We start from the raw sequence: 18197 nt of genomic DNA on the forward strand, positions 1-18197 counted from the left end.
TCTATGCATCCAAATCTACTTTGATAGGCAATACAACTTCTTGTCAATATACTAGCTCAAAAGGAATAACTTTAGTAGCACTATGATGATCCTACAAAGCTTTAGACAAAACTTCATTCCATCTCCTCAGATTGCCCTCAATCTTTTTCATGATAGGCTTGATCAAAGTCTTATTAATCGACTCATCTTGACCATTAACTCTAGTATAATATGGAGAAGAATTGAGCAACTTGATCTTACATAATTCGGCAAAATTTTGTACCTCCTATACAAAAGAGATGTCCCTTGATCTGTAGTTAAAGTTTGAGGTATGCCAAATCTATGAGTAATATGCTCCTTGATGAACTAAATTACATCCCTATGTGTCATATTTTTCAAATGCACAACTTTGATCCACTTTGTAAAGTAATTTATAATAACAACCAACATGAAACGATTCCCTTTAAAGGGAAAAATTTTAGCCTATAAAGTCTAAGCCTCATCCTCAAAACAACCATGGTATAATAGGATACATCACTGCAATAGGCACTGATTGTACGTACATTACCAAACTGTTGGCACTCCAAGCATCCTTGGCAACAGTAGAAACCATCGACAATCATAGTGGGCAGATAGAAACCAGCCTGGTGTAACAACCACTTTATTATTAGAGATGATTAATGCATAGCACGTATGCCTTCATGAACTTCCCCTATTGCCACTTTAACTTGCTCATAATCAAACACTTAAGCAACAATTCTTTGGTAGTTCTTTGACGTATCTCATGATTAACCCAGGCATATTTAAATGCAACCCGCAAAACACTTTTATTAATTTTAGCACTTGGATCACGTAAACAATTGATAATGGGGGTTCATCAATCACCCAGTACAGTCCCAAGTTGGTTTGAACACAATTGGACATGATTTGGCACATAAATGGGAAAGCCCACCTGAACCGTTTATTAAACCAGCCTAGGCTAGTTTTGCTGGTCAACAGTGGCAATCACTAGGAAAAACTAGCATGGGATAGTTTGGGCTAGGCCGGTTTTTTTAGCCTGGCTCCATTTTCATCATTTTTCATCGGCCTTTCTTTGATATGAAAAAATAATCTTTTGATGTCAAAGCTTGATAGCCTTACTATTCTCATGCCTCGGAATATATATGTTGAATGGAATTCGTCAACATGAGTGATGATGTCAAGGCATTTATGAAGATACGCATTAAGTGATCCTTCCAAACATTGAAACACACCAGCAACTTGTTGTATACCCAGTAAAAGAATCATTCAAGGCTTCAACATGCTATAATTCTTTGGATTCACAAATTTTCAAGCTAAATAATAAAGCTTCATATATATATTCGACTTGATTATTAGTGCAAAAATAATTCAATCAGCTTGAGGTCTCGAAACTAGCACCATTAGGTGAGACAAACACCACAACAATGCCTTGACCTTCTTTGTAAGCCGACCCACTGAAATAAAGCTTACATGGAGCAAATTTAACATAACTAATTTCATCTTCAATATCTATTATATGCTCAACAATGAAATTAGCAAAGATTTGGCCTTTTAGTGTTTTGAAAGGTTCAAAAGCCAAATTATATTCAATTAGTGTGCATTCCCATTTGCCAATCCTTCCCCTAAGGATTGACCGATGTAACATGTGTGTAATGACATCAACCTAGCAAGCAACCACACAAGTACTAGATAAAATATGAAAGCATCTAGACCCCTAATTTGGTTTTAGTGATTAATGATGACACAATCATTGTGACTAATGTGTGTTTTCTAGATGTATTACTTAGTGAGGTTACAATATGTTGATTCATTGGGTAATAATGGTTTTTCATGCCCCAATTGATGTATATCATTTCGGTTTCAAAAGATGCATGTGAAGAATAAGGACGGACTAGTTCTAAGTGTTGTTTAGCGTTAGGAGACACTTGAGCAATATATGTCTTTATTTTATCCTTTGATCATACAATTAGGGTGAGTATGAATGGGTACCTTGACCTAGGTTAAGTCTAGTGAGTGAATGTGATGCACACTTGTTAAACCTAGTTCTAGGTAGCTTAGTGGAAGCCCAAAGATCAATTGGATGTTAATTCATTTGCAAAGATGTTCGAATTCGTTAAAAACATGTGTGTATGGCCACTAGAACTCTCTGGTGGGTCACTAGAGCTTAGGCCATGTGTTGAGAGATAGACTAGTTACTATGCAGGAGCACATTAACTTATGATGTTCACCAGAGTGACACCACCAAAGTTTCCAAACAGTACGGATACACAGTCTGTGGAGGCTCTAAGACTCAATGGAATTGTGCGGTGGGTCACTGAAGATCTCCTGTGAAATGTTTGAATAGTGGAAAACATTTTGTAGAAGGTTCTTAGACTCACCAGAGCCCTCCGATGAAGACACGAGAGTTTACACCGAAGTTTCAAGCAAATAGTAATGGCTAGTTGGAAACTAGCTTTTCAAAAGGCACCTGAGCCCTCCATTGTTCTTCCAAAAAGCCCACATGACCTATTCAGTGAGTACGTTTTAGCTCAGTGGAGTTGTAATGACTAGTTTTTTGGTATGTCCTATATACCCTCTCCACTCGTACATATAATTATTGCATTTACATTCCTATATATACCTTGGGTGTGGCCTATATATACCTAGGTAAAAATATCGTCAAGCAAAAGTTTGCTTCTCTAACTCATCTACATTTATGCATTTACTTATTACATTCCTTGGTATGTGCTTTACCTTTCTAGTCTAGCTTGCTAGGTTCGTTGACAGGGTTGAAACCTAGGATGCAAAACTCTTTGGTGTTTGAGATAAGCAACATTTAGAAACACCTAGTGCACATCTATATAGAACTTGTATAGGTTTTAATAAAGTGATTTTTTGTCTTAGTTTTTCTTTCAAGTGACCTAATTCACTGCCTAGGCATCATGGGATCTTCACTCACTAAGGCGATATATTATCAATAATGCGAGGCAAGATAGGTCGGACTGACTAACCTACAAAACCTCGAACCTGATGGGAGCCATAGCCAATTGGATCCTGAGTCGGCAGTTGCCACTTGGTTGGGGAAGCTCACGGCTGATGGTCCGGGACTCCAGGTAAAGTACTACCCATTAATAGTAGGAGCAAAGTGAATTGATAAGACATAACCTAGGTGGTCGCACCTCTCTAAGACCAACCCTAGCAATATGCAACGGATGATGACCTTGGTAGGCCCTAGTTAGGCCCTGTTTTGTAGAGCTTAGGATGACCTCGGCCCTAGCTTCTTCACACATTATAGAGAGGAGCTATTTCTGTCTCTCATGAACTAGAAGTCCATGAAACCACTATATTTTTGCTTCACTAGCTCCGACTCCTTCTCACTGTATCAAGGAGCCGAAGCAGTTTGAAACTGTGCCAAATAGGGCTTAGACAAGAGATTCATCAGGGCCATGACCTGCACACTCAAGAGAGGCATGTTAAACTCATTTTCCTCATTATGGATAATAATTACTTTGGTATCTATCATGGCTTGTTTGTTTCCATCTAATTTGGATTCCCATATCACTTGAACTGTTGTTCAAATATAATATAACCCCTCATGCATGAATGAATTCCAACTCTCTCCGCACTTTCAGCTATTTTGGGTGTTCGGCTAGGATGAAATAAAGCACTGTTCATGTTGGAAACACTGTTTATGCTGAAATTTTGTGAGAGAAAAACACTGCTCCGGCTGGAAAAAACAAGCTGAACTTGCTCAGTTGAACAAGCTAATTGTTCCTGACATTGTTCACATACTATTCCTAACACTATTTAGTACTGTTCAGGACAACCTCATGCACAAATAAATTCCAGCTCTCCTAGCACTTCAACTACTGTTCCCAATACTGTTTAGGTCCTATTCCTATCACTTTTCAGTATTGCTTAGGACACTGTTTACCTGTGGCTAAAAATTGTTTATATTATTTGAAACCATGTTTTACTGTTTGCACCATTGTTCGTATTTGCCTATGCCAGCGTGCGTGTTCGGGCAAGTTATTATTTAGCCAAAATGACAATTCAAACAAACTTTCCCGTGTCAACTAAAAGCACTTCATTCTTTTAACGTCTTTTACTTTGGAAACATTGCCTTCTTTCCTGAAGGTAAAATAATGTCATCTCTTCTTTTCTTAGAAGTGAAATTTATTTTGAGGGTCACTGGGTCATTAGTAAGCGAAACGCAATATGTATATTGCGAACAAATCAAGAACATCAACCCTAGAGGCTACTAGGTGGCAGCAAATAGAAGCAATGAAATACACTCCATGCTTGTCTTAGAGCATCTCCAAGATAATCCTTGGTTTTTAGCAGGATGAGAAAAAATCACTCTCCAACAACTCCTAATCCATGTTCCTAAATTTAGGCACTTGGAAAAAAACCCCACTCCATGTAAAGTTACGCGCTCCTCCGCTCGCGCGTATCCTTCTCCCCCGCGCGATTTTTTTCTTCACCCTATCGTTTTGGCGTGGCTCCTCCCTTCACGCCATCTCCAAGCTGCCGTCCAGACGCCAAATTCATCGCGGCCGACGTCTTCTGCAGCAGGTAATCCATCGATGTACCAAGAATACCTTGTCGTGTTTTTCGTTTTCACCATGGCTAGGGCTCAAGGCGGGCACAGATGAGGAACGCTGCCCAGCATGTCACGCCCCTTGGCCGCCAGCGAGCACCACCGTCGACGTGAGGAGATCGAGAGCGATATGCGGGAGATGGGGAATAGAGGAGGAATCCTCCTCTGTCCAATTCAGTTTTTAGATAAGCAATAGTGTTCACTGTCCTTACAGAGTTGGCTTATAAGCCACAGCTACGGCCTATGGCCCACATGTCATAGTCTTAATTATTACGAAACTTAAATGACGTTTCCCCAATAGAAGGTGCCTTCTTCTATGTCCCTCTTCTTCACTCCTCTGTGGTGCTGGGCCTGACAACTCCCCCCACCACCCCCAGCTGAAGTTCCTACTTGCCCCCAAGCAGGTGCATTAGGGAAATGCACGCGTAAGACGTTGTAGTCCTCCCATGTTGCCGAGGCTTCAGGCAGGCCAAACCACTTGATGAAGACTTGTGGAATTGCACTGTTGCCCTTCTTGACCAGGCAGCGATCAAGCACTCGCTCAGGTATGGCAGCGGCAGCCTCCAAATTTGTGGTCATTGGTAGACTGGAGAACACAGGAGAATAATCTGCAACAAATGGTTTGAGTTGGGATACATGAAAGCCAGAGTGAATCTTACTGTCCGGAGGTAGTTCAATGCGGTATGCAACTGCTCCCACATGTTCTAGTACTTTGAAGGGCCCAAAATACTGGTAAGAAAGTTTGGGGTAAGGCTTGTTCACCACTGATGATTGAGTGTAGGGCTGGAGTTTCAGAAGCACTTGATCCCCGACTTGAAATTGCAAATCTAAACATTTTCTGTCAGACATTGTCTTCATCCGGTTCTAAGCTTTTGCCAGATGCTCTTTCAGACATTGTAGATGTAGTTCTCTGTTCTCCACTAGTTCAGATACTGAGATGGGAGTAGATGCCTGAATTGCTAATGGAGTTCCAATATTTGCTTCAACTCCATATAATGCCTTGAATGGAGAACACCCTAGAGAAGAGTGATAGGAAGAATTATACCATAGTTCTGCTAAAGAAAGCCAATGTGGCCTTGTCTTTGGAGCATCTTGGACTGCACAACGTAGATACATTTCCAAGCATTGATTGACCCATTCAGCTTGTCCATCTGTTTGAGGGTGGTAGCTTATACTCATAGCTAACTGCACTTTATATAGTTTGAAGAGTTCCTTCTAGAACTGACTGACAAAGATTGTATCCCTGTCACTGACAATGGAGTGGGGTATGCCATGAAGCTTTACAATGTGATCCATAAAAAGCTAAGCTATGGACTGTGCTGTGTATGGATGTTTAACTGGGACAAAATGGGCAAACTTTGTGAGCCTATCCACCACCACCATAATGACACTGTAACCTTGAGATTTGGGGAGGCCCTCAATGAAATACACGGACAGGTCCAACCACACTCCTTCAGGTATTGGTAAGGGCTGTAAGAGACCTGCTGGCAAAGAAGTGGAATGCTTAGCCTGTTGGCAGATGTTGCATTGCCTAATGAATCCTCCACTGCTTTTTTCATTCCCTTCCAAGCAAAGTGATTTTTCAATCTGTGATATGTTGCTTTTGTTCCAGAATGTCCCCCAAGAGCACTAGAATGAAAACTGGCTAGCAGCTTGGTTTGTAGGGCAGAATTGTTGGCAATCCAGATTTTAGACTTGTACCTGATGATTCCATTTTCCAGACTATATCCAGCAGTATTGGGGCTTTGAATAGCTAACTGTTGTAGTAACTCTTGAGCTCTAGGATCCAATCTGGTTTCACCATGGAGACAGCTTGCAAAGCAAATAGATGAGGCAATCTGGATAGTGCATCTGCCACCACATTTTCCTTTCCTTTTCTATACACTATTTTGAATTGCATGCCCATAAGTCTTGTCATTGCCTTCCTTTGCATCTCAGAGTGAAGATTTTGTTCAGTGAGATAAGCTAAAGACTTGTGATCAGTGAGGATAATGAATTCTTGTCTCTGCAGGTAATGCCTCCATTTCTCCACAGCCATAATCAAAGCCAAAAATTCTTTTTCATAAATAGATAGGGCCCTGTGTTTTTCTCCCAATGCCTTGCTCAAGAATGCAATTGGTTGACCAGCTTGCATTAAGACAGCTCCCACTCCTTCCCCACATGCATCAGTTTCAACAGTGAATGTTGCATTGAAATTGGGTAGAGCTAACACAGGTGTTGTTGTCATGGCTTGTTTCAACTAATCAAAAGCTTCTTGGGCTGGTGCAGGCCATTGAAAGGTTTTGTGCTTGAGCAAATTAGTAAGGGGCTTGGCTATGATTCCATACCTCTTGACAAACTTTCTGTAGTAGCCTATCAATCCAAAAAGGCTCTGAGCTCAGTAAAATTTGTTGGAGTTGGCCAATGGAGCATAGCTGCTGTCTTGCTTGGGTCAGTGGCCACTCCCTGAGAAGAGATAATATGTCCCAGGTACTCAAGTTGAGATTGAGCAAATGAACACCTAGAGTAATTGAGATAGAATTGATTGTCCTGTAGGATCTGGAGGACTGACTGCAGATGCTGACAGTGTTCTTCTAGAGAATTGTTGTATATGAGGATATCATCTAAGAAGACCAGCACAAATTTTCTCAAGAAGGGCTGTAGATCTGATTCATTACACACTGAAATATGGTTGGGGCATTTGTGAGTCCAAAGGGCATCACTTTGAATTCATAATGACCATGATGTGTTTTGAAAGCCGTCTTGTACTCATCTGCAGGCAACATCCTGATTTGATGATACCCTGACTTCATATCTAATTTGGTAAAGAACTTGGCTCCATGCAATTCATCCAAGATTTCCTTTATAATGGGTAGTGGAAATCTGTTTTGATGGTAATATCATTGAGCTTCCTATAATCCACACAAAAACGCCAGGTGCCATCCTTTTTCTTGACCAAGAGCACTAGATAGGCAAAAGGATTGTGGCTGTGAGTGATCAGTCTAGATTGGAGGAGCTGCTTGACTTGATCTTCAATCTCTGTCTTCATTTGTGAAGAATAGTGATAAGGTCTAGCATTAATTGGTACTGCTCCTGGAATTAGTGGTATTGAGTGATCATAACTTCTTTCAGGTGGCAGTTTTTGTGGGTCCTGAAAAAACAGATGCATATTGTTCCAGTAGTTGTTGCACATCAACAGGTAAGGGTGGGGGTTCCTCTTCCTTGTTTTGAAAATTATCTGCTGCTGGGGTGACGATAGCAAAAGCCCAAGTGTCATTTCCCTTGGCATTGTGGATCTAAGGCTGGTTGTTGGTGGAGTCGCTGGGTCGTCGGAGATGCGCAAATGCATCGAACCGGAGCCGCCGCACCAGATAACTAGCGGAGAGACGAAGCTGAGGAAGCCCGCCGCCCACGCCAAGGAAGGATAGTCTCCGATACCATCTGTCACGCCCCTTGGCCGCCGGCGAGCGCCACCGTCGACGTGAGGAGATCGAGAGCGATATGCGGGAGATGGGGAACGGAGGAGGAATCTTCCTCTGTCCGATTCAGTTTTCAGATAAGCAATAGTGTTCACCGTCCTTACATAGTTGGCTTATAAGCCACAGCTACAGCCTATGGCCCACATGTCATAGTCTTAATTATTACAAAACTTAAATGACGTTTTCCCCAATAGAAAGCGCCTTCTTCTATGTCCCTCTTCTTCACTCCTCTGTGGTGCTGGGCCTGACACAGCACGACGTAGGCGGTCACCGAGGCTGTCGTGCCCGCAGCCCTCTTGTACGCGTCCACCGCCTTCGCTAATTAGATGTTGCTAGACGAACGTGCCTGGCTGTTTCAGTCATCATTGTTTATCATTGTTTATGAGCAGTCAGCCAGGGTTGGCTCATGTTGTTTCAGTCATCTTTGTTTATCGATCTGCTAAATGCTTGCGTGCTGATGGAGGTGATGCTGCCGTCTACTGCTGGCTGGGAGGTGCTGCCGGCCTGCTGGGAGGTGGCCACAGCCGCAGCCCGCCTGGGAGGTGGCCACGACCGGCTGGGAGGAGGCAAGCGCCGGCTGGGAGGTGCACGGCTAGGGCAACGTGAAGGAAGAGGCGGCGGCGACGCAGGTATGCGAGAGCACGAAGCCTTTCGCGCGGAAAAAAAAAAGACAGAAAAAAAGCAAGTGGACCAAATTTTGATTTTTTAGTGAAATATTAGGTACTATTGGAGATAGTTTTTTTTCTCTCAATAACTTTTTACGAGTTGAGAAATATGGAGTTTTTAAGGAGGAAAATCTAGGAAACTCTTAGAGATGCTCTTACGTTCAGAAGCTGTTCTGCTCTATTATCATATAACGACCCTGTTCGCTTGAACTTATCAGTCCGACTTATCAGCCATGATATAATGTTTTTCATAGTACTTTTCAGCCTGGCTTTTCAGCGAACACGTCCTGAACTCACCATGTTGCTAACATGTATAATTTAGCTGTCCCAATCAAGAGAGGCAACATTATATTTGCTAACACGTCATGTAAAATCTTTAAGTATGCAAAAATTTTGCTAACAGACACGAAAACTTAGCCCAAGAAATTACCATCTCCTAGTCACCAAAAGGTTCCAGCTGAATCTTTAGGCTGTGTTTGGATCATAGGATTTTCAAAGGAATATCAAAGGAATCAGCTTTCCTATACTTCTGTGTCCTGTAGCAGTGTTTGGAACACTGGATTTGTTCATTCCTTTCCGTAGGAAAGTTTCCTGCACCCGCACGTTTTGGAGGAAAACAAAAATCCACCACAACCTCTTGTTTGTGTTTCCTTCACGAAGTACGAGATGAATCTGAGGCTGACCGTAAGCTTATCACGTTTGTGCCATGGTGGATGCCTAAATTGTAGTATATTTAAGAGATCAATGCTTATCACAACTATGCTTACTGCAAACCAATAGATTCCTATGTTATTAGTATTCCTGTGTTCCAAACACCATTTCCTATAAAAATTATGTATTTTTCAATCCTCTATTTTTACACCTCTATTCCTTTCTTATTCCCGTGTTTTCTCCGATTCCTACGTTTTACATTCCTCTGTTCCAAACAGGCCCTTAAATGAATGAACAGGAAACACATAAAAACGTCAGTTACATACATCTGAATAACATGGCCTAGCTCGAATTGTAATCTACAGGCATGGAAATAAGAGTTCAAGTTCTTTCTCTTTGCTTTTTTTTTCTCCGTATTCAGCGGAAAGCCAGGCAGGAGAATCACTATTGCATTGAAACAATGCATTATACGGCAAAAGGAACAAGAGTGCTATGATATTAGCGACTCTAAAAACAGGGAAACCTTACAAGATGTCTGCAAAATACAACATAGCATGTTAAGCCAGGCCTAGCTTGATAAGGAAAACCACCATCTACTAGATCTCAAGTTGTTCTACGAGTAAAGATAAAAGGAATCACATATACAAAAGACATCATCCTTGCTAGCCATGCGCTTTCCCTGATACAGCTCAGTACAAACTTTCTAACCCTAAGAACAGAGGCTTGGCTTGGGTGGCTAGCAGTGTGGGACTGAGGGTTTTCAAGAAGCCCTGCGGATACAATCCCTACAAATTGCAACCTGCATGTCTCATTTTCTATTCCTCAAAATTGAAACCTGAACGAACCTGAAAATAGAATAGTTTGCAGAATGCAGACTGTTAAAAATGAGAAAAATGGCAAACAAACCTGAGATACAGCATAGATTTTATTACAAAAAAATTGCTCAAATTACAGAATATACAATTATTACAAAGATAACTTACTAATTACTCCAATCAAGAGCATATGCCATGTTGGACACCAAGGGTGTCTTCGACAATACCTTTGGTCGCCACTTTTAAAATCAATATTTAGAGCAAAATTTTAGCCTCTCTATATATATTACTTTGTACATTGATGGTGAAAGCTAAGTTTTACTGCATACTTCCTACAATAGTAGTAGGTAATCTATCTGTTGACGGTTTATACATTGACGGTGGAAGCTAAATTTTATTGCATACTTCCTACAATAGTATTACCCACTAGGTAATCTCTTTGACTATAGTAGTATTAAATTAGTCTCCAGCAATGGCACCCAATGATTTCCACACTAATAGTAATAATCAGATGGCTGGCATTATTTATTAATTTTAGCAAATGATATGGGTTTGGAAGCCACAACTAAACAAAGGAAGCCAAACAAAAATTGTTATAGGATAATCAGCATTTGTTTGCATATTTGCATGTTGAGAGGCTATTTTTGTAAATGCTGAACTAGAGGAAACAAGATACATCAAATATATATTGAACACAAGTAAACAAAATTATCAGACTGCAACAAAATTCCAAACCCTAACCACCAATTTGCACAAAAATATTGAGATTTACCACATAAATTTTATTAGTAGATTTGTATTGAGTAATACTTTTCATACTGTCATACTTGTAATATTTTATAGTAACATACATTCAAACAACGTAATGAACAAATTAATGTCTTGGAGACGAACCAGGAGTGAAAAAGGACAAGTAAAGAAAAAGAGCAAGAAACCAACATATTGTATCACTGCTTAAGCAGGCTTACAGTACACATTATGGCTAAGGATTTATTTTAGACCCCCACAATCATTTTTTTTCTACTTTTCTTTCCACCGATTAAATGTAGAAAGATCCTGTCTCTCTTCAATTGTATTAATTAATTCCTAACTTTTTTGATGACACCAATAGGCGCTTTGTGCGGAGAATCCAAGAATCTGAGGTCAGAGAGGTGTTGAAAAGGATGAAAGGAGGTAAGGCGATGGGACCGGATGGTATCCCAATCGAGGTGTGGAGATGCCTCAGGGACATAGCTGTAGTATGGTTAACCAAGCTGTTCAACCATATTTTTCGATCGAACAAGATGCCTGATGAGTGGAGAAGAAGTATATTGGTACCGATCTACAAGAATAAAGGGGATATTCAAAGTTGTACAAATTACCGGGGAATTAAGTTGATGAGCCATACTATGAAGCTATGGGAGAGAGTTATCGAGCATCGTTTGAGAGCAATAACGCGGGTCTCTATGATCTTAGGAATTTCTTGTTTCATTACTTGCTTTCTCAACGACATGCCAAAGCAAAATTAAAAAATATAGAAAGTGCTAGAGCTTACATATGCTATGTTTGCTGAGGAACTCCAAAACATTCGGCACTTTTTCATCGACCACTTCGCATTTAACGTCCACTATTTTAAAATGTTCTGATATTGCATTTGATCTTTCTGTTGTATCAGGGCTTCCTCTCATTTCCACTTTACTTTTGGGTTCCTACAAAATGTATAAAGATATTTCCAGAATCAATTGATACAACAACAACAACAACAACAACAACAACAACAACAACAACAACAACAACAACAACAACAACAACAACAACAAAGCCTTTAAGTCCCAAATAAGTTGGGGTAGGCTAGAGTTGAAATGCAGCAGTTGTATATCTAGAAAATGCACCTTGCAAAATAGTTGAAGAGTGAGCTTCTCTAAAACAGGTGAATGTTCTAGAATACATGTAAGCGAACTGAATTCCCCAGGCATACACCAGTATTCATTGAGTGACAGAGTCTTCAAGTTAGTAAATATGGGGCAACATTTCAAGTCCCTACTGAATATAGACTGCAAACACGAATAAACCTTCACATTACACATGACTAATTTGAAAGTGAAAAAAACCAAAGTGAACATCAACATATTAATCTAAAGTGTAAGCATACCTCTCTAATATCAGACCATAGCACCAAACTCTGAGCTTCTGATAAACCTTGGAGAACCATAGTGCCAACAGTATCACCATGTACTGGATAGCAAGAGCAGTCCTCATCCTCACAATCCAGACAATAAGAGTCATCGGAAAATTTGATTTTAACAACTGCCACCACCAAGGAGGGCATTCTCTCAAGCAAAGGAATCCAGCCATCACTAGCTTCAAGCCACAGTGAAATGAGATTCGGAGCATAAATATGAGTGCGAGAAATCCTTTCATAATCGAATTGATTCCTGAAGCTTAGAAACTTTAGAGATTGTGACGAAATCCTATGGCAGTCAAGGAATTGACAACAATCGAACTCAAGGACTTCCAATGCCAGGCAGCTGGAGAAGTCAAGGAAGCTATCATTGAGTTGTACACATCCGAGCTTTAGCCTCTTCACATTCTGCGAGACGAGAGGCAGATTGCCCAGACCAAGCCAGGGCTCCCAGCCATTGTTAATCCGTCTAATATCAAGGCTTAGCAGTTGGACTTTGCACATCAGAACATGCCGGATCCAGAGTTTCATACGGGGAATCTCTTCGTCTTCATATTCACACAAGTCGAGCACGCAAATGTCAAGAGGTGAGCCACCGCGAAGGAGCAGTAGATGATCCACAAACTCCCTGATATCCGTCACAGATGCCGCTTCATGGTCCTCGCCGCACAAATGCGCAGGCCCATGGCAGACTTCCAGAGGTGGCGCCAGCGCCGGGTCAGCACGCACGTCCGCACAGCCTCCTGCGCTGGAAGGAATGACAGCACGTGGTGAAGGACATCATCAGGGAGCGCATCGAGATTGGGGTGGCCAGCCCTCGGAGGCGCCGCCCTCTTGACCTTTCCGCCCCTTTTCCTCGGAGGCATTGCGTCGAACAGCTGGCGGGCGCTAGGGCTCGGATGTGTCCGTGCAAACCAGATTGATCTCGCGGAGTAGAATAGAGGGATCACAGGGTCGCGGAGATGGAGGGAAAAGAATAGGGTGCCTGGTGCGCATGAGTCGGCTGTATGGAGTACTTTCGCAAATTCACGTCGCCATGGGCGGCTGCGCCGGGCTGCGATCTTCGCCGTTCATGCTTGCTTGGAAGGAGGCTGGCTTGTGGCTTGTGGCGGAAGGTCGAAAGGAGGTGAACACTTCTCGAACGCAATGAAGGGAACCGACAAGTGGGCCGTTCCACCTCCGCGGTCCACGCAACATACAGCACAGCACCAGCTGACGGCACTGGGGCTGGGCCTAGCCCACCGGCCCACCAAGTTTTCACGGACATCGGAGCCAGACTTTCCAATCTCGTTCCCCGCAGGCCGCCAAGAATTCGGGAGTTGTCACGGCAGCTGCGGTTGCAAGAGAAGCTGCGGGGAAATTCCTGGTGCCTCGGCAATGGTGATATAGTTCTTCGTGATTTTAGACTATCGTGTGATAATGCAGGAGTCATCAGGAGTATCTGGGAAGGAAGCATGGGCTCTTATCGACATATAGTTCAGGAAAATTAGAGCTAGATCACGCGAAATCAGTTTCGTTGAGTTCGTTCATGAAGGGAGGCGATCAAATTTTGATGTCCATGTCTTAGCTAGAAGTAGTGTTTATGATGATCTTGGTAGACATGTTTGGTTTGTATCTCCGCCGAATGATGTTTGTACTTCTTACGAAGCTCAATAAAGGTTTTGCTTCCCCTAAAAAAACATGGGGAAAATAATGAAAGGTGACAAGTCTTAATGGCTAATTGCGTGGTGAGCTTAAAGGTAGTGTTCTAATTCATTATTTTATTCCTGGTCCCATATATCCGACACCATCTAATTTGGATTCCCATATCACTTGAACTGTTGTTCCGATTAGTATTATAGCCAAATGACTTCTGAAACAAACTTTCCATAGAACACTTCTATTGTGCATTTTTTGGTTCATGTCAACTAAAAACACTTCATTCTTTTAATGCCTTTTACTTTGGAAACATTGCCGTTCTTTCGTGGAGTAAAATAATGTCATCTCTTCTTTTCTTACACCAATCTCAATGAGAGTTTCATAAAGTTTTATGGGCATTAAATATGCTGACATGGCACTATATTTATGAAAAAAGAGGTGATAAAAGTTTCATGAGAATAGAGAGAGTTTCATGGAGATTCAACACTGTTTCTAAATATATAGGAGCATTGGAAACTGGGACGTGAAATTAGCACTGAGACTGGCCTTAGAAGTATATTACGAACAAATCAAGAACATCAACCCTAGAGGCTAGGTGGCAGCAAACAGAAGCAATGAAAGCTCTATGCTTGCATTGGTGTCCAGAAGCTGTTCTGCTCTATTCTCATATTACTTCCTGGGGTCACCACGTTGCTAACATAAACATGTCCTATAGTATAGCCCTGTTCCAATCAAGAGAGGCAACATTATATTTGCTAACACGTCATATATATGCAGAAAATTTTGCTAACAGACACAAAAACTTAGGCCAAGAAATTACAATCTCCTCACCAAAAGGTTCCAGCTGAATCAGTGATGGAATGAACAGGGAGCACAAAAACATCAGTTACATACATCTAAATAACATGGGCTAGTTCGAATTGTAACCTACAGGCATGGAAATAAGAGTGCAAGTTCTTTCTCTTTGCATTTTTCTTGTCTTTGGCGAAAAGCCAGGCAGGAGAATTGCTATTGCATTGAAACACGGCATTATGCACAAAGGAAAAACAATATGAAACAATATACTGCAAGAGGAACAACAGTGTTATGATATTAGCGACTCTAAAACTGGCAAACTTTCAAGAATAGATGGTAAACAAGCCCTATGTTACAAGATGGCTGCAAAGTACAACATAGCATGTTAAGCCAGGCCTAGCTAGATAAGGAAAACAACCATCTACGATATCTCAAGTTGTTCTACATGTACAGTTCAAAGGTATCACATATACATAAAGACATCATCTTTGGTAGCCATGTGCTTTCCCTTATACAGCTCAGTACAAACTTTCTAACCCTGAGGACGGAGGCTTGGCTTGGGTGGCTAGCAGTGAGGGTGTTCATGCAGCCCTGTTGGTTCAATCCCTACAAATCGCAACGTGCATTTCTCACTTTCTGTTCCTCAAAATTGAAACCTGAACAAACCTGAAAGTAGAATAGTTTGCAGAGTGTGAGAAATGAGAAAAAATGTCAAATAAACCTGACACACAGTATAGACTTCATTACAAAAGAATTCTTGCCCAAATTGTAGAATATCTAATTATTCTAAAGATGGCCACATATACTATACTAAAAAAATGAAAACTTATTAATTACTCCAATCAAGAGCATATATACCATGCTGGACACCAAGGGTGTCTTCATCTCTTCAACAATACATTTGACAACCACTTTTAAAATGAATATTTTAGCGCAATATTTCTACATAGCCACTCTATATATTACTTTATACATTGATGGTGAAAGCTAAGTTTTACTGCATACTTCCTACAATAGTATACTAGGTAATCTATCTGTAGACGGTTTATACACTGATGGTGGAAGCTAACTGTTATTGCAAATTTCCTACGATAGTATTAGCCAATAGCGACTAGGTAATCTATCTCTTTGACAGTGGTAGTATCACATTAGTCTCCAGCAATGGCATCCAGTAATTTCCACACTAACAACAATAATCAGATGTCTGGTATTATTAATTTTAGCAAATGATATGGGTTTGGAAGCCACAAGTAAAGAAAGGAAGCTAAATAAACATAGGGCAATCAGCATTGTTTGCATATTTGCTTGTTGAGAAACTATATTTGTAAACGTTGAACCAGCGGAAACAAGATACATCAAATAAATATTGAACACAAGTAAACAGATTTATCAGACTGCAACAAAATTCCAAACCTTCACATAAATTTATTAGTAGATTTGTATTGAATAATACTTTTCATACTGTCATACTTGTAGAATTTTATAATAACAACATCCAAACAACGTAATGATCAAATTAATGTCTTGGAGACCAACCAGGAATGAAAAAGGACAAGTAAAAAAAAAAGAGAAGCATTCAAGAATAGAACATATTGTATCACCTCTTAAGTAGGCTTAAGCAGTAAACCCAGATTTCAGTAAGCTGACAAAATCACTTAATTCAGACACTTGTATCACTATTCGAAAACAATCAGCAGGTTAATGCATTATGGGTAAGGATTCATTTTAGACCCCCACAGTAATTTTTCCTACTCTTCTCTTCCACCAATTAAACGTAGAAGGATCCTATCTCTCTTCAATTGTATTAACTAATTATTAATGATCTAAAGAATTTCTTCATTACTTGCTTTCTCAACAAAATTAAAAATATATAGAAAGTGCTACAGCTTACATATGCTAAGTTTACTGAGAAACTTCAAAACATTCAGCACTTTTTCATCGACCACTTCACATTTAACTTCCACAATTTTAAGATGCTCTGATATTACATTTGATTTCTCCATTGTATCAGGGCTTCCTTTCATTTCCACTTCAGTTTTGGATTCCTACAAATTGTATCAAGACATTTCCAGCATCAATTGATATTCTATAACAAAATAGTAAATACAGCAGCTGTATATCTAGAAAATGTATACCTTGCAAAATAGTTGAAGAGTGAGCTTCTCTAAAATAGGTGAATGTTCTAGAATACAAGTTAGCGAGCTGAAGTCAGGCATACACCAGTATTCATTGAGTGAGAGAGTCTTCAAGTTACTAAACATGGGGCAACATTTCAAGTCCCTTCTGAATACACACTGCAAAGATGAATAAACCTTCACATTACACATGATTAATTTGAAAGTGAAAAAAAAAACAAAGTGGGCATCAACTTATATTAATCTAAAGTGTAAGCATACCACTCTAATATCAGACATCAGCACCAAACTCTGAGCTTCTGATAAACCTTGGAGAAGCACAGTGTCAACAGAATCACCATGTACTGTATAACGAGAAGAGCAGTCCTCATCCCCACAACGCCCACAATAAGAGTCATCACAAAATTTGATTTTAACAACTGCTTCTACCAAGGAAGGCATTCTCTCAAGCAAAGGAGTCCAGTCTTCAGTGACTTCAAGCCAAAGTGAAATGAGATTCGGGGCATAAATATAAGTGCAAAACTCTGTATCAAAATCGCAGTTACTGAAACTTAGAAACTTTAGAGATTGTGATGAAATCCTATGGCAGTCAAGGAATTCACAATCGTCGAACTCAAGGACTTCCAATGCCGGGCACCTGGAGAAGTCAAGGAAGCTATCATTGACTTGTTGACTTTCGAGCTTTAGCCTCTTCAGATTCTGCGAGACGAGAGGCAGATTGCCCACCTCAAGACAGGGGTCCCCAGGAATGGTAAACCTACCAATATCAAGGCTTAGCGCCTGGACTTCGCACATCAGAACATGCCGGATCCAGAGTATCATAAGGGGAATGTCTTCGTCTTCATATCCACACAAGTCGAGCACGCAAGTGTCAAGAGGTGAGCCTCCTCGAAGGAGCAGTAGATGGTACACAAACTCCCTGAGCTCCTATGCTGATGCCGCTTCATGGCCATTGCCGCATAAAATGCGCAGGCCCGTGGCAGACTTCCAGAGGTGGCGCCAGCGCCGGGCCAGCACGCACGGCCTCCTGCGCTGGCAGGAATGACAGCATGTGGTGAAGGACCTCGTCCGGGAGCGCATCGAGACTAGGAGGCGCCGCCCTCTTGACCTTTCTGCCCCTTTTCCTCGGAGGCATTGCGTCGAACAGATGGCGGGCGTCGGTGCTGCAGCGGATAGAAACTCTGAGATGGAGCGAGGCGTTGAAGCCCAAACGGAAAGGGCGGAGAGAAATACAGAGTCTGTGCTGGGTGCCCACCTCACCTTGCCTGGCCGGCGGTGGCTTCACTGGCGGCCGGAGCAA

At 41.2% G+C, this 18197-nt stretch overlaps 2 protein-coding genes across 4 annotated transcripts; both read right to left on the reverse strand.

Annotated features, from left to right (window-relative positions):
- Positions 1 to 10019: 10019 nt before the first annotated feature.
- On the reverse strand, positions 10020 to 17923 carry LOC136483792 (uncharacterized). Of its 3 annotated transcripts, XM_066480957.1 has the most exons (5): positions 17624 to 17734; positions 17159 to 17534; positions 16898 to 17074; positions 16654 to 16807; positions 10020 to 10198 (listed from the first exon to the last, which is right to left on the reverse strand). In XM_066480957.1, the coding sequence occupies exons 2-5, from the start codon at positions 17336 to 17338 to the stop codon at positions 10176 to 10178; spliced, it is 534 nt and encodes a 177-aa protein (XP_066337054.1). In that variant the 5' UTR covers positions 17339 to 17534; positions 17624 to 17734; the 3' UTR covers positions 10020 to 10175. The 3 variants fall into 3 exon arrangements, with proteins under 3 accessions (XP_066337054.1, XP_066337052.1, XP_066337053.1); XM_066480955.1 differs by having other exon boundaries at positions 17159 to 17923; XM_066480956.1 differs by having other exon boundaries at positions 16898 to 17056; positions 17159 to 17908.
- On the reverse strand, positions 11692 to 13195 carry LOC136483870 (putative F-box/LRR-repeat protein At3g28410). Its single transcript, XM_066481017.1, has 4 exons — positions 12972 to 13195; positions 12300 to 12798; positions 12040 to 12201; positions 11692 to 11856 (listed from the first exon to the last, which is right to left on the reverse strand). Exons 1-4 carry the CDS (start codon positions 13193 to 13195, stop codon positions 11692 to 11694), a joined length of 1050 nt encoding a protein of 349 aa, XP_066337114.1.
- Positions 17924 to 18197: the final 274 nt, after the last annotated feature.

This window comes from Miscanthus floridulus, chromosome 9, assembly GCF_019320115.1.
Source record: "Miscanthus floridulus cultivar M001 chromosome 9, ASM1932011v1, whole genome shotgun sequence".
Lineage (NCBI taxonomy): Eukaryota > Viridiplantae > Streptophyta > Magnoliopsida > Poales > Poaceae > Miscanthus > Miscanthus floridulus.